The 23,930-nt window shown below is 33.8% G+C and overlaps 2 protein-coding genes across 3 annotated transcripts; both read left to right on the forward strand.

Annotated features, from left to right (window-relative positions):
* The first annotated feature begins 6,740 nt into the window (after window positions 1-6,740).
* LOC109157793 lies at window positions 6,741-7,055 on the forward strand. The gene has a single exon (XM_019305633.1). The coding sequence runs from the start codon at window positions 6,741-6,743 to the stop codon at window positions 7,053-7,055; it is 315 nt and encodes a 104-aa protein (XP_019161178.1).
* Window positions 7,056-7,318: 263 nt separating this feature from the next.
* LOC109157869 lies at window positions 7,319-22,147 on the forward strand. 2 transcript variants are annotated; one of them, XM_019305718.1, is made up of 24 exons: window positions 7,319-7,545; window positions 8,245-8,372; window positions 8,684-8,768; window positions 9,471-9,524; window positions 9,736-9,827; window positions 9,939-10,042; window positions 10,231-10,306; window positions 12,145-12,601; window positions 13,009-13,347; window positions 13,439-13,645; window positions 13,787-13,885; window positions 13,968-14,037; window positions 14,238-14,365; window positions 14,481-14,769; window positions 14,860-15,083; window positions 15,162-15,286; window positions 15,440-15,557; window positions 15,730-15,785; window positions 15,881-15,974; window positions 16,057-16,246; window positions 16,346-16,417; window positions 16,494-16,597; window positions 16,715-16,807; window positions 22,137-22,147. In XM_019305718.1, the coding sequence occupies exons 1-23, from the start codon at window positions 7,498-7,500 to the stop codon at window positions 16,805-16,807; spliced, it is 3,252 nt and encodes a 1,083-aa protein (XP_019161263.1). In that variant the 5' UTR covers window positions 7,319-7,497; the 3' UTR covers window positions 22,137-22,147. The 2 variants fall into 2 exon arrangements, with proteins under 2 accessions (XP_019161263.1, XP_019161262.1); XM_019305717.1 differs by lacking the exon at window positions 22,137-22,147 and adding an exon at window positions 17,794-18,217 and having other exon boundaries at window positions 16,715-16,777.
* The last annotated feature ends 1,783 nt before the right edge of the window (window positions 22,148-23,930 follow it).

The following is a 23,930-nucleotide window of genomic DNA, read 5'->3' on the forward strand; positions in this document are numbered from 1 at the left end:
GCTGATTTACTTCCTTCTGATCCTTTATTAACTAGACTCATAAAGTGGAATTTACTCACCTCACATCCTTGCATAGTAGCTGCAAGTTTATCTCTTCAAAAAAAAAAAAAAAAAAAAAAAAAAAAAAAAAAAAAAAAAAAAAACCCCTTCTAGTAACATATTTCACATTTCACATACTTTAAAACTGAAAATATATTTATACTACCATCCGCGTATACTTTTTCAATGTGTGACAAATGAGTTTCTCATAATCTTTTCAGAACTTTTTTTTACCGTGAGTACTCTTTGAAAATTAATTTCTCATTTATCAATTACTCCATATTTATATATTTTGAATGAATGTATAAATATACCAAATTTATCTTTCCACTAAGTAAAATACAAAGCCACTTCAACTTTGACCTCAAATTGTTAGCGAATTCATTTAAAATAATGTCTCAATGACTACTCACATGTGTCAATTTATGCCAAGATTTTAACAAGTTTTAGAGGAAAAGCATATTATATTCAGAATTAGGGCTGATGCGGAAATAGTGAACATAAAAGCACATACTTTACAAACTTGGGTGTGAACAAAATAAAATATAGAAATATATAATAGTTCGTAGAAAAAGAATATGGTTTACTCATCAACACTATGAATTCTCATGTTTAATTAATGAGAATTCTTTTTCAAACTTCAATTCTTAAAATATGAACAAACAACTAAAAAGTTCCATTAGGTACCTTTATGCGATCACTGGCAAAGTAAATGGCCTGTAATGAGTGGATGTGGTAGGATTAGTACTTTTAAGACCATTTTTCACGTACATACACGTTTATCAGGCCAATCAATTTTTTATTACGTGGGTTAAAGGAGTTGAATAAATTGTTTTTTCTTTAAATATAAACACCAAAAGAACATTTATTTAGATGGTCGGAACCATAATTTTTTTTTCCAGTTGTTATACCATAGATTAAGATGAACCATGGTCTTGGAATGTGTATTTTAAGTATTAGAATTATAAATATCTAGAATATAAATTATGTTTCTAAGTTTTAAAAAGTTATAAATACAAAACAGTGTCATCACAAATTAAATTGTAAAATTTTAAAAGTTAAATTGTGAAAATTTAGTATGTAAATTGTGTATCTTTAGACTCGGGTCGATTCACAGAATAATTTACCTTTTTTTTCTTTTAAATTTAAGTAATGAATTATCTTCATTATTTTAATAAATTGTAACGTGTCAAAACGATATGGTATGATAAGTTTAAAAAATTATGAAAATTTAAGTGTTCACTATATATAAAAAATTTTACAGTATTGTGTAATTTGTAACCTTAATTTTCTCCAGAGTCACATACAAGTACAAGCATAATGTATCATTTTACAAAGTAAACAATTTTCATTTATGTATAATACAATATACATATGCATTATAATACTACTTACAAGTAAATGTAGTGTAAGATTTTCATTTTAGAAAATTTTATTTGGCTAAAGAATAATAAATATAAGAGATATAAATTATTATTAAGGGATTAAATAAAATGTTACAAATAAAACTAGTATTCATGCTAATGGTTTTTATACGACCGGACCCATTATGAACCGGGTGTGAATATATAAAATTAGGATAGAGAAATAATAACAATATTGTCTGGAGAGCTAAGTCCTAAAGTGTATATACAACGGTCTAAGGAATAAATAGATAAATACATAATGGAGCTCAAATAAGAAGTTAGGAATAATGTGGACTTGTCAGGAAAAAAACATAGGTCTTAGAGTCAGGGCCGGATTTTAGGCTGTGCAAGCTGGGCTACCGCACAGGGCCCCCAATTTTAGAGGGGCCCCAAATTTTAGAGGTTCAATATTTAATTTTTACACAGTTAGTTTCGAAATAAAAATTAAAAGTTTTCAATTGAATATAAAAGGTTTTATGAAGAGGTGGTGAGAATATGTATTTATTGTATTTTAACTTGTAGGTCAAAGGTTCGAAACTTACATGTATTGGCTTTCAAAATTGTAATTTTGTAGGGCCACATTTATTTACTAGAACAGGGCCACAAAAACTTAAAATACGCCCTACTTAGAGTTAGAGGTTGAGACCATACACAACCAAGCTAACTAGGTTGTAGTGAATCTAAAGAATGATGTCCAAGACCTTTTTTATAGTGTCGAGACCCTCCTTCTTTGCTGCCAAGTGTTTGATCCTTATTTATTCTTCATCTCCTCCATCTACATGTCTTATGCTTCATGTCCCTAACACGACCATTCCTCCACTACCTCACCCCATCCTTCCTTACCCCCTTGTTCACCGTTCTCCTACCCCTTTTGACACCCCTTTCTCGACTCCCGTTTCCCCTGCCACAACTCGGAGAAGTTCGATGGATCCCTTCACCGCCTAGACGTCGGTCGGCGGGGGCGATCTTGACCCTCTCCTTGTCATTACGCAAATTATGCTGTGCAACCGAATGCACCTTGCAAGATGCATACGGTTGCAAAATGGCACCGTTTTGGTTAAAAAAAACGCGCGTCCCACTTAAAGAAGAAATCAGGTTCGATTCCCGGCAATAGCATTTTTATATATCCAGAAATTCATAACTATATAACCACAATTTCATAACTATATATCCACAATTTCATAACTATATATCCACAGTGAATTAATGAAGTAAAAATCCACAATGAATGAATGAATGAAGTAAAAATCCACAATGAATGAACTAAATATCCACAATATATGATTGAACTAAATATTCACAATGAATGAACTAAATATCCATAAATTCATAAATCATAACTATATAACCACAATTTCATAACTATATATCCACAGTGAATGAATGAAGTAAAAATCCACAATGAATGAATGAATGAAGTAAAAGTCCACAATGAATGAACTAAATATTCACAATATATGATTGAACTAAATATCCACAATGAATGAACTAAATATCCATAAATTCATAACTATATAACCACAATTTCATAACTATATATCCACAATTTCATAACTATATATCCACAATAATACTATTGCTGAGAGTCGAACCTAATTTTTTTTTTTTAAAGTAAGACGCGCGTTTTTAATCAAAACGACGTCGTTTTGAACCGTATGCACCATGCGCATGGTACATTCGGTTACACAGCATAACTATTGTTGTCACTAATTGTGGCCCCCTTGGGCCGCCATGCTCACCCATCTAGCCTAAACACCTAATCCTTCACCGCTCATGGGCTTCCCCCTTCTTCCAAACCCAATGCATTTTCACCCCTCTTCTTGAGCTTCTCTACCTTTCATCCCATCATTATTACATGGACCATGGTTCACACAGCTGTATGAACCATAAATAAAAATTACATTTTAAATATATTAAAAGTACATTATTTGACTTGAAAATATATTATTTTATATACTATCAAATAATATGCATTCAGTATATAAATAATATATTTTTAATATATTAAAAATGTACCTTATATTTATGGTCCATACAAAAATTTGCCCCTTTCATCCTTCAAGCCCACAAACACCCACTCCTTTATTTTTCTTGGGCAAGACTTTGCTAATCCAATGGGCCATGCCCCCATGGCCACATCACATGATTATGAGTAACATTTAATTTTTATTTCATCTACTACAATTTGGAAATTCGTTGTCTAAAAGAGAGATATTTAAATTAATTATAAAAAATATTTTATAAAAAACATATTCCGATCCATTAATTCAAGATATTAAAATATTCTTTCAAAAGGCTGAACCTCAACCTTAAAGGCCCCCACACTCCGACCCGACAAAGCATTTGGGAGGATGTAAATCATGGTAACTCAACTAAACATGAACCACTGAGGCTAGGGTTGGGGTTCAGCCTTTTGGAAGAAGATATTAAAATATTGATAAACAAAAATAATTCAAACTTTTTAATTCAATTTATATTTCATAATTCTTTAACTTTTAATTATCATATTTAAAAAATATAGGGAGAGAGAAAAAAAAAAAAGAATTTATATTTTTCGTTTAATAATATTGTAAAAAAAAATATTTAATTTATATTTACAAAAATAAAAATTTTAAAAAATATTTATAACACTAAGCTAACACCCACATATATTAATATTTACACATATAATATATGCATTATATACATACATATAATTTGACATTCATACATATTTAATTTAAATATAATCTATATTTAAATTAATTGTTATATGATGATTTTAATAAAATGATAATTAAAAAATAAGAGAAAGTTATGGTATATCATAGATGCAGGTGTATCATAATATTGATGAAATCATCAACGCTAGAATTTATTAAATAATCATTGCGTTATAAAATAGATACTACTTTGTAAAGAATCATGAGTATTTAAAAAAAATAAATAAATAATCGAGTTATAATGATATATAACATGTATATATGTCCTGTGTTACGATTTTTCGTGTCTTGTGTTATGAAATTTTGTACCTTACGAGTACATCGTCGTTTCAGTCCAAGATCCATAATGTTATGTGAATCCTAGTCCATGATATAAATTGCCCAATGAAAGTCCGACGTTGATCCATGGTATAACAATTGTAATTTGTCCATCTCCCACCTTTAAATTGGCAAATTATATTGTGGACTAGGGCACTGTGGACTCTGGTCAAATACACAGAATTTGACTTCATAGTGCACAGAATTCATATTCATAATGCACATAATTCATGTTCATAATACACATACATTTTGTGCAATATGAACATGAATTATGTGCATTATAAACAAGAATTCTGTGTATTATGTTAAGTGTTTATGTGTCCTTAGCTATATAATACACAGAATTTATGTTCATTGTATCGTGTTTATGTGTATGTGTATTATAAACATGAATTCTATACATTATGAATATAAATTCTGTGCATTATGAACATAAATTTTATGTATTGGACCAGAGTCCACATTGCAGTGTGGACCCTGGTCCACGATATAATGATTGCTTTAAATTAGATAAACGAATTTCTTGTCTTTGTTGTAGCCCAAATTTATTTTGGCATGAAGAAAGAAGCCCAATAATGCTGCCTATTTGTTTGCAAATTATGCGGTGGAAACGTGTTCACCATGCTTGCTGAACATAGTCCCAAACGGTATCGTTTTTACGAAAAAATAAAATAAAATTAGTTAATGTGTTGTTAACGGCGTTTTGCATTCTATGTTCAGATTATGAATTTAAATTTATTAAATTATGAATTTTCTATTATGAGATTATGAATTTACAGTTATGTAATTATGAATTTTTTGTACATTCATAATCTCATAACAGAAAATTCATAATCTCGTAAAAGAAAATTCATAATTTCATAACTGCACATTCATAAACTCATTCCTGCACATTCATAATTTATGAGTGTTGAAGAAACTTGCGCGAAGAGGAAGCAAAACCGCAAAATGTGAATATGAAAAAGAAAAGTCGCGTTATTAATTTTTTTTTTTTTTAAAAAAATTGGTGGAAGATAACGGTGCCCGTAGACACCGTTACCGTTTGGGACCGTGTTCACCATCCGAACACCATTACCGTTTGGGACCTTATTCACGATGAATGGTGAACACGGTTCCATGACATAACGATTGCTATTTGTTAGGCCCTTCATTTCAAGATCTGACATTGTATGAATCATCAGATACAATTGTTCTCATGGGCTCCATGGACTTTCAACATGGCATCACTCCCAAGTCCAATAGGGGATTGTTCTTGGTTTTTTGAATAGTAAAAAAATCTAGAAAAAGAGATTTTTAACTAATGTGGATGTCAAATTTTTGGGTGTTGCATCCTCCGGCAAATTGAAGATTTTGTCAATTATTTATTTTTTATTTTTTAAAAATAACGTCAGTGAGACGCAAGCCAACCAGCAAGTACGCCAGCTAGCTGGCGGCCACTCTGAATCAGTCTTTGTTCATTTTAATTTTTTTTAAATTTCAAAACACTGGCTGTTGAATGCCAGTTCGTCTTCTTGTTTTGTTTTTTTTTTTTTTTAATTTTATTTAACATACTTTGATAAATGTATTATTTTTTTATTTTTATTTGTTAAATTTATAATTATCAATTAAATTAAATTGTTATAATTATCAAAAATAATATTATTAAATTTATAATTATCGATAATATTGGATCAATTTTATAAATATAATTACAATTATAATTTCTAGAATTCAAATAAATAAATAAAATATAGGATAGTAAACTGATGGTCTATAAAAAATTGAGAAAAAACGTAATTGAGAAAAACCTCAAACTAATGTGAAGATCAATTTTTGTGATTGAGTGAGATAGTTGATAATGAGGTGGATGTTGGGGCTTATAAAAAATTGAGGAAAAAAACCCCAACTATTGAGGATGCCATAATCTTCTTTAGAGTTAATCGCCAATTTGATTTCTCAATTGCACAACTGTCAATATAGACCTTAATTTCAACTTTTAACCAATTTGATACTCGAATTATTTAAAATTTTGTTAATTGAACACTTTCATCAACCAAAATGATAAAAACTACACCTACACTAAGACTCAAAACTTAAACCTCCCACATAGGGGAAGCCAGCCGAAGGACGGTACAAGGTCAACGTAGACGGCTGTTGCAAAGCCAATGGAGCCACGGGGTGCGGTGGCTTGATCCGGGATGAGCACGGGAACTGGGTGCGGGGTTACACTTTCAACATTGGACGCTGTAGCGCAAGAGAGGCTGAAGCCTGGGGGATCCTTCAGGGTATGCGTATGGCGAAAGATTTGGGAATCGCCAAGCTTATAGTAGAAAATGATTCGAAAGCCCTTATTGACGACATCCGTGCGACTCAAAGAGATCATGGTTTCTCCACAAACACCCTGTGGAGATGTCTGTGCGAAGCAAGCTATTTTCAGGAAATAGAGTTTGCACATATCTACAGAGAAGGAAATGTAGTGGCAGACAAGCTAGCCTCGACGGCTCTCAATTTCCAGGCTGGCTATCGAGACCTCCAGGATGCACCGATAGACCTTTTTGAAGACCTCAAGCTTGACCAGCTGGGAGCGGTGGCCTTCAGGCATAGTTGAATCTCGAGGGTTATCCCCCTCTCCTTTTAACCAAAAAAAAAAAATCAACCAAAATGATGATTTTCACATTTTTAAAATTTCATTAATTTGGTCACTGAAAGAATTTAATTTACAAAATTTTAAATAACTTGAGGATATAATTGATTGAAATTGAAAATTATATTTTATATTAATAGTTAAGAAATAATTGTGAGACTAAAATGGTGATTTTCCCTCTTCTTTAAGAAGGGAATCATAAAGGGGGAAAAGAAGAAAAGAAAAGAAAAAGAAATGGTCGGACTGGCCTTTAGCGTAGAAAACGAGAAATGAATAAGGTCCAATTTGTCTCAGCGTAGCCGATGGACAGACATCAAGGACGATGCTCACACGCTTATTGACAAATTCAAACCGCTGAATTTGAATAACACAGTGAATTTCAGAAACTCTTTCCCTCAAATCCGCCATGTTCGCCAAGCGCCTCTTCCAGAAGGCTACTCATCACCTTTCGCAGGTACTCATCACTTACTGCGATTAATTCATTTCGCATACATCAGTGTTGACTTCAGCTCCCGATGATTCTCTGTAATGCTTTGACCTTCTTTTACTGGCAATGGCGATCACGATGGTGAAAATCAATGGATTCATTTTCAGCTAAAACATGAAAATTCATTGTAAAACGATTGATCCGCTAACAAAAAATTTTCTTCTAGTTTAGCAATTTCCTTCGTTTAATCTCTACAGCGAAGTGTTAGTCTGTAATTGAGTTGCAACGGTTGAGTGAACTCTGCTGATCGTTGCCACTTAGGTGCTGATGAATTTCTAAAAGAATGCCGAATTTGTTAGTTAATGTCACATAAGTTACTTCAGGATTCTGTTGTAATGTGATAGGGAGTATTAATATTCTGTCAGATGTGCACTTATCTTTACATAATTTTATGTGTGCGGCATGAAATTTGGTAGAAGCTTAAAATAATTGAAATGGAAGTGCAAGTCACTTGCTAGAATGTTATGGAAGTAGCTATTTTATTTAATCAAATTTGATGTATTCCCTTATCAGCTTGAGGCCTTATTATGTAGCTAATAGGTAAATTGGATTAGCATTAGCTGAGTTTTTTTTTTTTTTTTTTTTTTTTTCATGATCATTGCCTCTGTAATTCAATTCTTCAAGTGAAAATGTTTTATGGTTTGTTCTGTAATTCTTTTGTTTCAGCATAATGCAGACAGTTGCCTAGTATCCAGTGAGTTGGACCTACAAATTAGTGTACACTATGGTATTCCTTCAACTGCATCAATCCTAGCTTTTGATCCCATTCAGCGCCTATTGGCCATAGGAACTCTGTAAGTCAAAGCTGTGCTCATGATCTTGTCATAAGTGTGTGAGTCAAGCTGCTGTAAAGTGATTCAAATAGAGTACTCTTTTTTATTTTCAAATTACCATCATGCATGGCCATATGCTGAAAAATTGGCTTTCTTACATAGAAATAATGGTTTGGTTGATATGAGTTTGATATCATGTTGGAGACAACTTATATAATACATGGAATCGAGGCTATCATTGCCTTATGTTGTTGGTACAACTTTGGAACTGTTAGTAGACTTGAAGTTTGGCTTCGAGACATTTTACACTACATCTTTTGAATTTTTTACAGGGATGGTAGAATTAAAGTGATTGGAGGAAATAATATTGAAGCACTTTTGGTTTCCCCACAGCAATTGCCTTACAAATACTTGGAGGTTTTCGTCACAATTAAATTATTATCAGCTTCATATATTACTAATTTACTGCTGAAGTTTTTCTTTGTTGCTATTCCTCTTCACTTTTATTTATTTTGTGCAAAATGCCAAAATTCATAGTTTTATTGGGGCACCATTGTTTTCTCTTTTTATAAAATAATGTTCAAAACCAGTTGAAATAGTCTTTGGGTTATATTTTGTCAATTTTCTTAATAGAAGAAATAAAATGCTTACAGTGTTGTAGTCTTGGGATTCACTGTAGAAAATTGGGTTGATGAATACATGTCTATTCACCGTCTGTTCTTTACTGGAGATCTGCCATGCTCTGAGATGGTGGCATTATAATTAAACAGATACATAGAGGTTACTTAGGAACACATTACACATCCACTTCTTTTCTAGCTATAAGGGCTTTAAAGAAAAAAATTGCTTATAGATTGAGGAGTTATGAGAGATTTGGAGCTACTCCCCATTCTCTTGCAATCAGTGGCAGGATGCTTGACTTTTACTGTTACTTTGAATGACAATTTGAGGAATCTGTTTAGTGCTACACTGCTACTTAAACATAATTGTCTTGGTCTAGCTAATTAGCACATGAAGTGGTTCAAGAGTGTGAATAATATTTTAAAGTTGTTACCTATAGAAATCTACATTGCTATACTTTTAATCAGTTTATTGTTATTTTCCATCAATTTCTGGCAGTTTCTTCAGAACCAGGGTTTTTTGGTCAGCATCACAAATGAAAATGATATTCAGGTACTAAATCTTTGCTAGTGAATGGTAGCTGACACCCTCCTCCCTGCCTGTAAAAATAAAGAAAAGTGAACGAAACTTAATTGTTGTTTTCAAAATGTTTGTATGGTAGTGTGCTTAGACTGGTTACTAAATCTCATACTGTTTAAACTTTTTTCCTACTATTTTAAGACTAATTGTATACAATGTATCTTTTCCTTTATTTTTTTTGTAGGTTTGGAATCTTAGAAACAGGTCCCTTGCTTGTAGTTTGGTGTGGGATTCCAATATTACTGCTTTCTCCATCATCAGTGGCTCCCATTTCATGTATGACACTGTTGTAGATGCATAGCATTTGGTACCTCATAAGGCTCATATATCACATTTAGGAGAACTTGTGCATATTCTGTTTAACATTAGACCATTTATGTGATTTAGGTATGTTGGAGATGAATATGGATCTGTATCAGTTTTGAAGTTCTCCATTGATGATGGACAGCTTCTCCGGTTGCCATATCATATATCCTTAGCTTCTCTTGCTGGTAAGTGGTGAATGGGGAATTATCATTATTGCACTGACTATATTAGTATTGATGATTGCTTGATACTGGTCCCCTTGTTTTGTTGTAAAAATAAGATAATTTGGTTAGGAAATTTCCAATCTCATTCATCCATCATTTAAATGCTTTTCATATCTTTCAATTGTCAACTTATGGATGTCATTGTGCAGAAGGAGCTGAGCTCTCATTACCTAATAATCAACCCATAGTTGGAGTTCTTCCACAACCCTTTTCTTCTGGGAACAGGTAAGAAACTGTATAAAGTTTTTTTTTTTTGTTTTTTGTTTTTTGTTTTTTTTTTTTTGTTTTTTTTTTTGTTTATTTCTGTTGAGCTTGTTATTGATATTTGTTGTATTATTACTATTGTAGCTATTGTTAATATTTTTTGGGAAAACATCAATTTTGGCCCCTTGGTTATTTATTATTGTGTAATAGTCAAATTTATAGTGGTGAACAAATGTAGTCCTTGCTTTTGACATATTGTTCCTAAATTAGTCCCTCAACTAACAAAACTGTTAATTTTCTAAACAAATAATTATTAAACCGTAAGTTATAGTGGTCCGGCCTCATTGCATACATCCACTACTTAAAGGATTATGCAATCCACTAATCTTCTAGGCCGCTTCAATGTGGGGGAGCATAAAAACCAACTTCAACAAACACACCCTTGTTAATAGGATACACCAATTATTTTCTGAAAAAATTGCAAATGAATGGCTGTAAGAGGTACGATGCTAAGCTTTCTAGGATGCAAGAAGATGGCCAAAAAGAGGCACATGTCCATATCAAAATAAAAACTTCCCATATATTAGACTTAAAATTTAAAGTTATATTTATTCCATTTAAACCAAATATATCCAACAAATTTTTAAATATAAGGTCTAAACAAAGAATGGAAACTGAAAAATTAGAAAACAGAAAACAGGAAAAAGTGTTCTGAAAAAATATTGTTTCCCATATACTTATTGTCCATTAGGACCATTACATACGCAACACCTCCAAGCATCTATCTGGGTCTTCCCCTTCTTAATGGAGCTGGTCCATTGAGCCACCAAGGCCCAAGCTTCTTGTCCCCTCCAAAGGACTTGATCTTGGGAACCTAAGTATTTTAGGGCCAACATAAGGAGTATGAAGATTTAATGCTCTTCTATATTTTTGGAGGAAGAAAAGTGTTAATGCTTTATCAAGTTGTTGAAATTACTACTCCAAATGATGATTCTATATGAGTGAGATGAAGGGAATCAGATCTTGAAGAGGTATGACCAGATCGTTAAATGTGGTAGTTTGGTCCTACAACACATTTTAAATTATAAATTATAAAGAATCACTCAATGGAAATGGTCAATGGAAGTACTTGTGTCTATTACACGGTATACACCCTTGATTGTTAGAACAAATTTGAAAGTATTACTATTGTGGTTCAAAATACACCTAATGAAAAAGATGACATGGATTCACTTGTGTCCATCACACCATTTCCATTGGGATGCATAGAATTTCTAGGAAAAAAGCCTCAGATCAAATACAATGACATCCATTGTAACTATGAACTTTTCTAAAAAGGTGCAAAATAGATGCACTCTTATTCATGATCAATCCCCTATTGAAGAAGGAAGGTTTAGTTAGCTTCATGAAAATGAGAACCATGGAAGCAGGTACTTCCGTTAGCCTCGTCCGTGAGTTCAAAATCTGAACAATATTTGATCTTTTTGAAAAATGCTTCACTAAATTCATTTTGAAACATAGATTCTAGAATCATTGTGATACATATTAAGCTTATTCAAGGTTGATCTATTATTCAATCTTCACATTAAGATTATATCTTATTAAATCTTCAACCTTGAGTCTTCACACCCACATCAATGTCTTGGCACCAAAAGAGCCTTGAAGTGGATTGATATCACCTTCACACTTAATCACATTACATTATTTGTTAACATCAAAACCAAAACCATTTAGTCACCTAGTTCCCCTACGAATTCCTTGATATTTGCACCATAATATGGTTATGTCCACGTCACTGTTGGACTATAATGTCGTTCATGGCAGATCTCTGAAATGCTTAATTGTGATGCTTATTGCAGACTATTGATTGCATATGACAATGGACTAATAATACTTTGGGATGTCATTGAAGCCCGAATTCTCATTGTTAAAGGTGACAAGTACCTCCAATTGAAAGATGACAAGATTGATTCTTCGACAAATTCTGACACTAGCCTTGTGGATGATTCATCACAACATCAGTCGGAAGAAAAAGAGATAAGTGCCCTTTGTTGGGCATCCTCTGATGGGTCCATTCTTGCTGTTGGATACATAGATGGGGATATTCTTTTCTGGAAAATATCAACAGCTGTCCCTAGCAAAGGACAAAAGCATGGATTGCCAAATAATGTCATCAAGATACAGTTATCTTCTGCTGAAAAGAGACTTCCAATTATTGTCTTACATTGGTGGGCAAAGAGTAAATCCCGTAATGGGGTTGATGGACAACTTCTTATTTATGGTGGTGATGAGATAGGATCTGATGAAGTTCTGACGGTGGGTTTTTAACTTCATAGCTGCCAAGTGTTCTCTTTAGGGTATTATTGTTTGACTCCTAGCTAACTTTCAGTGCAAATTAGATTTCTTCTCTTTTTCAGTAGAATCTATGTAGACAGTAAAATCCTAAAATTTTAAAGATTTGATTAAAAGTGAATTGAAGTAATCCCAGATGACAAGATTTAAAGTTTACATCTAATAACTAAAGCCCCTCTATTCATTGCAGTACTACCAACCATGGAAGGGAGAGAAAATTGAATGTTAGAAGTTGTACAATTTTTATTTAGCATGATAAGAGTGTTTACTGATGCAACTGCTACCTTTAATTTCTCATTGTTTGTATAATGTTCTGTATCATTAATAAAAATATTACTAGAGATTAGTGATATCCTTTATGGATTTTGCAGATTCTTAGTCTTGAATGGTCATCTGGAATGGATACTCTTAAATGTGTGGGCCGTGTAGATCTCTCAATGTCTGGCTCCTTCGCAGATGTGATTTTATTACCATCTGCTGGGACCAAAGGGATTGATCAAAATGCTGCTCTATTTGTTTTGACAAGCCCTGGGCAACTAAAAGCTTTTGAATGCACCAGTCTGTCCCCTACAGAATCTCAGGAAGAGAAGAAAATATCTGTGTCTGATAAGGACTATCCTGCAGAACTTCCTATAGTTGACCCTTCCATGACAGTGGCAAAACTTTTTCAGATACCTGAAGATGGGAACCTGTCTGATGCTTTGTTGGAGGTACAAGTGGCAAAACTTTTTTTTTTTTTTTTTTTTCAATTTTACCAAATCCAGATTGTTAATTTTCATTCTGGTTTTTTGTCTTCAATAGGTAAATTTCTTCAAGAAATTTAGTTCAATGGAAACTTTATCTGGTGCTAAAAAGTGGGCCTTGACTGGAGGTGTGTCCAATCATTTGACTCTAGGGAATGATAACAGGATTGAGCGGGTGTACATAGCTGGTTATCAGGATGGATCTGTTTGGATGTGGGATGCCACACATCCAGTCTTATCGTTGCTTTGTGTTTTTGAAAGTGAGGTTAGAATATTGGCAAAGATTTCATCTAAATCTGATTAGCTACATCTAGGAAGTCTTAAACTTTCCATTGCTTATTTGTGCAGGACTACATTGCTTCTCTGAATTATATTTTCCATATGAAGTCATCTCTATGTTTTGCAGGTTAGAGGTCAAAATATGACCATCTCTAGTGCTTCAGTATCGAAGATTGATTTCTGCTTCAAGACTTTAAGATTAGTTGTTGGCGATGAATGTGGTCTGGTCAGAAAGATTTCTTAGCTTTTTAAAATAATTTGATTCTAATGTACTGCATGTCCCGTACTTACTGTTATTCAATATACAGGTCCGTCTGTACGAACTTAAAGAAAATGGTGGAACAAGTTTCATTTCTGTTGATCAAACTAAACAGGAAGGTAACTGTTGGTTGCAAGAAATTTTCTACTGTATAGTCCCAACCTTGCTGGTTTCAGTGCTTTTGGATATTTACATATTGGCATGTTTAGGATTAGATACAAGATTCCTTTCTTTATCCCATTTTTTTAACATTCCATTCTTAAACCATTCATCATGTAAGCGTTGCTTTTAAATTTAATGTTAATAAACTTTATTGCAGTTCATAAATTCGCTCAATGCCAAGGACCTCATTGCAGAGCTGTTATAAAACTTCTTGCTTCTCAAATTCAAGCTCTCAATTTTATAAATTCTGGAGCCAAACTTACAGTTGGATATGAAAATGCACAAGTGAGTTCATTGACCTGTATTTTTCTTATTACACTTTTGTTAAGCTGTGTCATAAGCTATAATTTCTGTTTGTTTTGGTTGACAAGGAATCTTTATTTTGAATTCTGCTTTTCAGGTTGCAGTTCTTGATATGACTTCATTATCCCTTTCATTCTTTACAGACTCAATTTCTGGTGGTATTTCTCAATTAGTGTCAGTGATCCCAAAGGCATATGAGCATGATTGTAGCCATATAAAAAGCCCTAAACATTCAGAACTTTCAGAAAACTATACAGATGAAATAATGTTTATATTGACAAAGGATGCAAGGATTTATGCTATTGATGGTGGTACTGGTAAAATGATCAGCACAAGGCCACTGCACTTAAAGAAGGATTCGACTGCAATTTCTATGTATGTCATAGGCAAGTACTACCTTCTAAGGATTAATAGGATGGTTTAGTTTTTAAATAATGGTAACCATTTTACTTTTTTATTTTTTATTTTTAATTCAGAGAGTGATACAACAGTTTCGTCATCAAGTAACCATCTTCAATCATCCAAGAATGAAGAAGTGAGCAAGGAGCATCTACTGGAAACAACTGCTAAGAGAAGTGATCAATCTGAGACTTGCCCTTCAGATGATATCTCCTCAAGGAAAAAAAATATCAAAGATTCTCTTGTTATATTATGTTGTAAAGATACATTGCGCATTTATGCCACGAAGTCTGTAGTTCAGGTTAGTCTGTTGTTTTTGTTCTATCCAGCCTCCAGTATATTTATTTCTTTCATGAGTGAATTTTATTTGTCTTATTAGGGAGATAGAAAGTCTATTCACAAAGTCAAACATGAAAAGCCTTGCTGTTGGACTGCTACTTTTAACATGAATGGTAAAGTTTGTGGGCTGATATTACTCTTTCAGACAGGAGAGATAGAGATCAGGTAGTTGATTTATTTTTTTTTTTCCTTGGACGCTTTTCTTAAGCTAATTGCAATTGTTCATAAACACGTTTATGTGATAATTACAGTCACCATGAACTGTAAATCCCAAATCACCTAATAGCTTTTTCTCTACATTAATTATTTGAATTGCAGATCTTTGCCTGAATTAGACTTGGTGATGGAGACCTCATTGATGTCAGTTCTGAGGTGGAACTTCAAGGCAAATATGGAGAGGACAATGAGCTCAGTTGAAAGTGGGCATATTGCTATGGTAATTGTTAATTGATAATGGAAATAATGCTTAATTTCCACTATAGGTATATTGTTAAGACAAGTACAACTATTGTTTTGTTTTCCCTCTTATTATGTTTACTGCTCTTCTCTTAGCCTTTTTAAAATTCATCTATTTGAGAAATATTCTCCTAATATGTACTCATTGATAGGTTAATGGGTCTGAAGTGGCATTTCTCTCTCTAGCAGCCAGTGAAAATGATTTCAGGTATCACCAGCCATTTGGCATTACTTAATTAACACATCTCAGGAAATTGTATACTGTGCATTCATACACTAAATGGACTTGCATGAATCTTGAAGGATTCCAGAGTCTTTGCCTTCTCTTCACGATGAAGTGCTTGCAGCAGCGGCAGAAACTGCTATCAACTTCGCTTTAAATCAGAAGAAAAAGCAGGTTGGTTTAAATGTTATCATATCTTGTACTTTATTTGCAATATTTTTATTGTTTCATCTTCTGCTGATTAATGGAACTGCAGGTTCCTGGTTCCAATCTTCTGGGGAACGTTGTCAAGGGATTTAAAGGGTGGAAACCAAGCCATACCATGGATACTGCCTTCTCTTCTGAATCAAAGTTTGATCACCTTGAAGGAATCTTTATGAAGAACCCATTCCCAGAACCATCTCCAATAATGCAGGATATCCAGGAAGAACCTGAACTTAATATAGGTCATACGTACTAACTTTCTCATCTTTTTGTCGGAAACTAGGAATGTAATTTCATTTTTCATTTGCCTGACCCTATTTGCATGTTTTCATTTGATGCAGATGATATTGAAATTGATGAGCCAACACCTATGGCGTCAACATCGTCTCATGAAGTACAAAGTACTGAAAGAGGTAAGAATGCTTGCAACTGCAGTCAATTATTGGAGGTTAGGTTGGAAATAAGTGGTTTTTCTTTTCGATTCTTCAGATAAAAAAACTGAAAGAGAAAGGTTGTTTGATTTTGCGGGCACTGATACAAAACCTAGAGTTCGGACACATGAAGAAATATTGGCAACATACAGAAAGGCTGGTGTAAGCACATCTATGCAGACATATCTATATCAGTGTATAATATTTTGATGGTGTCATCCCATTATCTTCTCCTAGTTTAACATATGTCCTAACTACTGGAGCATTTACCTGTTTTAGGATGCCTCATCAGCAGCTGGCCAAGCAAGAAACAAGCTTTTAGAACGCCAAGAAAAACTTGAGGTGGGTCTTTTAATTGGAAGTAACTACTAAGTTGATAGGCTGAAATGCCTTTCTTTAGTTATCTACTCTTAAAATAATACAGTCAAAAGAAATCATTTGTATGAAAGTCTTCAAATTATTCTAAATTTAGAAGGGCTAGAGTTGGGTAACAAATGATGATTCTTCTCAGTAACTGGGTAAGTTGGTAGAGATCAGCACAACATAATGTGTCTAATGTCGATAATGGCTTAGTCAATGAAGTGTATATCACATGATCTCAAGCAAGGTTGCAAAACACGTTAGGTGCCCCCTAGGCGCCGATTATTATTATTATTATTTTTTTTAAATGTAAAAAAAAAAAAATTAAAAATTAAAAATTATCAAAATTCACTAATAAAACATAAGGTTCTCATAGTTTTTTCTTACAAACTATTTATTTAAGTGGCTATAAAATTGTTTAAAATATTGTTGAAACCATCTAAATACATTAAAAAAAAAAAAAAAAAATTAAGAGCAAAAGAAGCATTTTTTTAGAAATTGGTGGGGCAAACCGCCTTTAGCAGTTTGCGGTGGGTAGATCTCGAAAAAATACGTGATTTGAAAAAAAAAATGTCCAAAACGGACAACCGAGTCAAAAGTTATGCCTTCGCAAAGTTTTTAACCTAAACCCTAAAAAAAAAAAAAAAAAAAAACAAAACAAAACAAAAAAATTGCCGGTTCGGCCGGCTAGGCGGCCGCCCGGCTGCGGAGGAGGCTGATTCCGGCCTTCCTCGCCGCGGCCGGGCGGCGCCTAGGCACGATTTTTGCAACACTGATCTCAAGAATGGTTATGTCAATGCTGGTGTGCAGGAAAACTTTTAGAAATTTCTTCTTTCCTTCAGAGTGATTAATATCAGTAAGCATCTTTGGATGATATTGTGATAACATGCATAATGTTTTATTTGTGGCTAAACATCGTCGCACTTTGTAGTCTGTAGAAATATTGAAGTCATCGATGATATGCTACAATTACAAAATCATTATTCTTTTCCTATCAGAGAATTAGCAAACGAACTGAAGAACTTAGCAGTGGAGCTGAAGACTTTGCATCATTGGCAAATGAGCTCGTTAAGGCAATGGAAAAACGGAAATGGTGGCATATTTGAAACATTTGTATGTACTGTATCTGCTTGGAGTTTTTCTCTTGTGCATCCCACCTGATGGCAAGGCAAAGTGGTTGGGCCATAACTCACAGAGATATTCACACAAGTAACATTTACATTTCCTTTAATACTCATCATACAATGGAAACGGTATTATAATTGTGTTTTGCCATCTTATAAAACTCGCTGGCTTTTAATTTATTTTGTATGTAATTCAATTTTGAAGTGATTGAAGCTGTTTCAGCTTGTTGATGTAAAATGCTGAGTATTATTATTGTTGTTAATATTTCCAAACTTGATGTTTTGGATTGTGAGAGTTGTCAGCTCCCCTTTGTTAGGTTTTTGGCTATCGTTTACCAATTCTCTGAAATTTATTAGTGCAAAACCGAAGAACTTGTAATGATTGGAGAAAGAAAGAAGAATTCACAGAAGTTGGGGTTGAGATGAGAAAGGAGAATTGCAGAGAAGAAAAGGGTGAAAAGAGAGAAAAATCTCACAAAAGATTTATGTATTCATTCCATAAGCATCAATTGGCAAAACAACCAGAATATGTATCTCACAAAAGTTCTGGAAGAGAAAAGAAACTAAAATGGTAAAACAATCTCCAATTTATTTTTTGCAATCTCAGCTAGCAGCAACGACCAGGAGTAAAAAAAAAAAAAAGACATTTCCTCTCATTTTAGCTGTTTCGGCCCTTACATTTCCTTTCGTTGATTTCAGTCTCATGTTCATTACATTGCCCTTTTCCTCTACTTGATCCTATGCTATAATTATTAAACCAAGCTTTGGTAGTGGCAGACGTGGAGTGTGTGGCAGCACCATTTCATGCAATAATGGCAGTACATGGAGCATGATTTTAGCTTTATTAGTTTTATCCTTCACTATAAATAGAGGATGTATTTCACAGCTTTTGATCATCAAGTTGTATGAGTTTGAAATAAAATAAACATTGTTATTATTTTCTCTCTTTTTTTTTTCTCAAATATATATTCAGATATATTATATTTAACATATTTTACATTTGGTATTAGAGTCTGTCAACTTTCCTACTCCGAGATATTTCTTGTAGTGAGATATGATAACAAATTTCAATATTGTATGGTCGGGTTTCAAATTGGATGTGAAATCGATTATAATTATTGGCAAATTATGATGACCACACATTTGAAAGTTCAAAATCTTTGGAGCTTTGGTGATCTCGGCAAATTATGCTGTGCATCCGTATGCACCATGCATGGTGCATACGGATGCAAAAACGACGTCGTTTTAATAAAACGCGCGTCTCCCCTTAAAAAAAAAATCAGGTTCGATTCTCAGTAACAACATATGAACTAAAATTACATAATCGATAAACTATAATTCCATAATCGATGAACTATAATTCCATAATCTAATCTATGAACTAAAAATTCCAGAATGAATGAACTAAAATTCCATAATCTATAAACTAAAATTTCAGAATCGATAAACTACAATTCCCTAATCGATGAACTATAATTCCATAATCAATGAACTATATTTCCATAATCTATGAACTAAAATTCCAGAATGAATGAACAATATAATGTTGTTGCTAGGAATCGAAGCTGAATTTTTTTTAAAGGAGAGACGCGCGTTTTTTAATAAAACGACGTCGTTTTGACATCTGTATGCACCATGCATGGTGCATACGGATGCACAGCATAATGATTGGGTGATCTCGATCTACCAGAAGGAGCTGATGCAACTGCTATACGAAGAGATCAATTGACCTTCAAACAGATTCACCGAGGTGTTGATTATTCTATTTTTGGGCAATTAGTTGGTGCTCAAATAACAAAGGAAACTTGGGACATCTTAAAGGTGTCACACAAAGGAGTCGATCGGGCACATAAGTCTAAGTTGTAGTCGTTGAGAAGGTTGTATGATCATTGTGAGATGACCTCTACAGAAACAGTAGATATGTATTTCACTCGTCTTATTGATTTGGTGAATAAGATGACGTTATTTGGAGATATGATTGAAGATGGTGCAGTGGTTGAAAAAGTTCTTCGAACTATGCCAGTGAAGTATGACCATGTTGTGAGACTTATGTGTTACTTTTTTAGTCTTGAAGTTGTTCAGATGGATAGTGGTATCTTTATATCACAAAAGAAATATGTTGTTGATATCTTGAAAAGGTTCAAAATGGAAAACTCCAAATCATTTTCAACTTCGGTAGTTGAAAAGTTGAAGGTTTTCAAAGATGAGTGTGGTAAAAATGTGAATGTTACAACTTATAAAAGCTTAATTGGGAGTTTGAGGTATCTTGTGTCTATAAGGCCAGATATTTCTTTTGGAGTTGGGATACTTAGCAAATTCATGGAGGAACCAAAAGAATCACATTGGGCTGTAGCAAAGCAAATTATGAGATATGTCAAAGGTACAAGCAATGATGGAATTTTTTACTCTGCTAATGAAACTGTGAAACTTGTTGAATATATAGACAGTGATTGGGCTAGAGATGTTGAGACTAGAAAAAGCACATCAGGATATGCCTTCTATCTTGGATATGCTATATTTTATTGGCTCCAAAGAAACAGCAGATTGTAGCACCCTCAACCCAAGAAGCAGAATACATTGCAGCGGCAAATTGTGCTACTCAAGTAGTTTGGCTGAGGAGAATTTTGGAGATTTTACAACACAAACAAGAAGCACCTACAACTATTTTCTATGACAACAAATCTGCAATTTCGTTATCCAAGAATCTTGTCTTTTATGGTCGCAACAAGCACATTGATATCAAGTATCACAAAATCAAAGAGTTGGTGGCTGGAAAACAAATCAACATTGAGTATTGTTCAAGTGAATGTCAAATTGCAGATATTTTTACGAAATCGTTAAAGACAGAGACATTTCTTAAATTGCAGAAGACGATTGGAATAGTTAATATTTCTGGACTGGCAATACGGGGTTCTCCATTTTCTTCAAGGAAAATCAAAGAGAATAAGGTTTTAAGCTTGTTAGGAATATAATCCTACAAAAAGGATTATTTCCACAAAAATAACAAGCACAAAAACCGAAAGGAGAAAGGGTCACGTTAGCTTGAGTCGTGTGATACCCACACTATCCATAAAACCTTATTTGCTACCCCCAAAGGTGCTAGGAGCATTGTAGCCTAGGTTTCCCAAGATAAAACAAGCTACGGTTAAACGTTTGAGCACTCAAGCGAATAAACCCGATGAACTAGAACACGACATTGAACACAGGAATGTTGAGTTTCGAGAGAGAAAGCTTGGATTTTCAGTTTTGTAAAATCACCTGCTCAACCAAGGGCTTATATAGGAGAAGTGGGGAAAAATAACATTTAATCATGGCATTAAAACTGATAATAAAATCAGTCATTGTATATCCATAAACCATAACACACAACCATTAACCTGGGAATTAATTCTAAAAGTTAAAATTGGAATTAAATTGAAATTAATTTCGTAACATCAGAATTAATACCTAAAATGGTACTGCGAACAGTATCCAGAGAGTGGTTCGAAACGTGAGTAGTTCGAAAGGTAACTACTCTGAATGGTACCAGGAAGGTTACGATACATGACCTTTCAGTTAGATGGCAGAATGATCCCCAAGTCCGAATGGTAGTCACTTGCAAGGTTGAGTGGTCACTGCTCGGACAGTGGCTAAAATTGTTGGAAAATTTTCAAAAAGTTGGCATAACTTATTCGTGCCCGCCTGCGGACGTACACAAGTCAAGCCTTTTTCAGGCTTATTATGAAATTTGATTTGCACCCCGTGCACGCGAGAGAGAGCATCTATGCTATACAATTCAACATGCCTCTAAAATGCTCTTGTATATATAGTGATGCAAACCTACTTCCCAAACCAATGTGGGACAAGTGTTTTTATAAAGTCTTTCCACCTTTACTTTCCAACTCAAATGGGTCTATTTTGATAATCAATTTGTCATTCACCCATTATCCGTTTTGAGCGTACAATATATAATTGTATATCGATCCAAATATCTTTAAAATATTATAAAAAATCTATTCCGTGTAATGCACGGGTGAAAATACTAGTACATTTAACACAATTTAATGTACTAATTCCACTTTGTGTGCTCTATCTTTGGTGGCTTTACCACTTTTACTCTCAACTATAAAAATAACAACTTTTAGTCACAAACTATCTTATCTTAGGTTTTTAGCCACTTTTGATCCTTTGGTAAAAAATCTAGCCAAACTTGGGACAATTATAAAATTTTAAAAGAGTGAATTCCATTTTTGGTCCTACTGTTATAAGGGTGTTTCCAATTTTAGTCCACCTTAATTTTTTTGTCATTTTATGACCACTATTATTGAATGTGTTTCACTTTTAGTCCACCGTTAGTACTTCCATCAAGATGTCGTGTAATCTAGGGGTATTTTGATCTTTCTTCTCATCCAAGACCATGTTTGACTAAAAGAAATGAGAACATTAAACCTAAAACCTAAGAAACCTCGCCGGTCCACGTTGGAACGAACGAAACGATGTAGCTTTGGCTTCCCATTCTCGTTGTTCGAAGAGCCATCTTCGAATATCGGAGGAGGAGGACGAAGCGCCTAGATTAGAAGAGAAGAGACAACTATAAAAAGACCAAAATACCCGTGAATTATACGGCCTCTTGACGGAAATATTAACGGTGGACTAAAAGTGGAACACATTCAATAACAGTGGTTGTAAAGTGGCAAAAAAAATTAAGGTGGACTAAAATTGGAAACGCCTCTATAACAGTAGGACCAAAAATGCAATTCACTCATTTTAAAACGTCAAATAAGCTCTTTAACTTTATACAATAAGTTAATTAAATTTCTAAACTTTTCAAAGTAGCAATTAAACACATCAGCTTGTAATTTCGTGCACTCAGACGTAAAAAATGGTTAATTGCCTATAAATGTTGGTGGTGGCGGACATGTCATTATTTCTAATTAAAAATAAGAAATTAATATTTACTTAAAAAAAAAAAACATTGAAGGCAGCCATGGCTAACCGTCATGGATGCTTTCTTCCCTCCTTCGTCTCTAGATTTGGAGACGATGAAGGGAATTATTTTTTAATAATAAAAAGATTGAAGGCAAAGTTAGGGCCAAACCTCTACTCATGAGCTAGTTTTTGTGGTAGAGTTAGGGTTTTGACTTGAGTGCCGTATTATTTGGTGCTCTTGTTGAGAGGCATGAGTGTGGTGGGAAATGGCTACCTGGAAGAGGAATACCCGACGCTTGATAAGGTTCAAAGGTAATCGAGAAGAGTCCGGAGTGAAAGCTATCCAGAGTGAAGTCGTCCACTCATCCGATGTTCGCCTAGCGGAGGGGGCGACCTAGGAAAGGGCTATCTGGTGCTTGATAAGGTCCAAAGTGAAGTCATCCAAAGGGGAAAAGAGCTACCTAGTGCTAAGAAGAGTTCAAAGTGTGAGCCGTTTAGAGTAAGCCGTTATGAACATCGTCTTCTCAAAGGGTGGGTTATTCTTCCCTCCTTCGTCTCCAAATCTGAAAATAAAGAATCCTCCTTCCCTTCTTATTGTTAGGCTATTTTAAAATAAAGCTCCAAATAAACCATTGAACTTTAAAGAATGAAGCACATAATTCACGTAGACACCTAATTATACATATATTATCACATGCTTATACATCTGGTGATGCAATAAGTCATCAAACTCTAAAAAGCTCCAAATAAACCATTGAACTTGAAAAAAATTATGCAATTAAACTTTTTTTCTCTCCTATAGCAAGTTAACAACATGTTATAGCTGAAAAAATGATGCAATTAAACCCTTTTTACCCCCTAAAGCAAGTTAACAACATGTTATAGCTGACTTGGTCCCTTGGATGTCACCTCAAATATTTGAACGCCAACTCATCTCTTTATTACTAATTTGGATGTCAACTATTATTTTCTTTTTTAACCTAATTCGTTCAAATCTCTTCCTCATCTCTTCTTCCCCATTTTATTTTAATTCCATCTCAATTGCTGCTGCCATGATAGCTAAGGTGAGGCTACTAAGGCAACTATAGAATTTTTGTCAATGT

This window comes from Ipomoea nil, unplaced genomic scaffold (genome assembly GCF_001879475.1).
Source record: "Ipomoea nil cultivar Tokyo-kokei standard unplaced genomic scaffold, Asagao_1.1 scaffold2792, whole genome shotgun sequence".
NCBI classification, from domain to species: domain Eukaryota; kingdom Viridiplantae; phylum Streptophyta; class Magnoliopsida; order Solanales; family Convolvulaceae; genus Ipomoea; species Ipomoea nil.

Coding starts and splice junctions, on each gene's coding strand:
- LOC109157793 (XM_019305633.1), top strand. CDS start 6,741: ATGGCGAAAGATTTGGGAATCGCCAAGCTTATAGTAGAAAATGATTCG.
- LOC109157869 (XM_019305717.1), top strand. CDS start 7,498: ATGTTCGCCAAGCGCCTCTTCCAGAAGGCTACTCATCACCTTTCGCAG. Junction 9,828..9,938: donor ATCAGTGGCTCCCATTTCAT/GTATGACACTGT, acceptor TATGTGATTTAG/GTATGTTGGAGATGAATATG. Junction 10,043..10,230: donor ATCCTTAGCTTCTCTTGCTG/GTAAGTGGTGAA, acceptor GTCATTGTGCAG/AAGGAGCTGAGCTCTCATTA.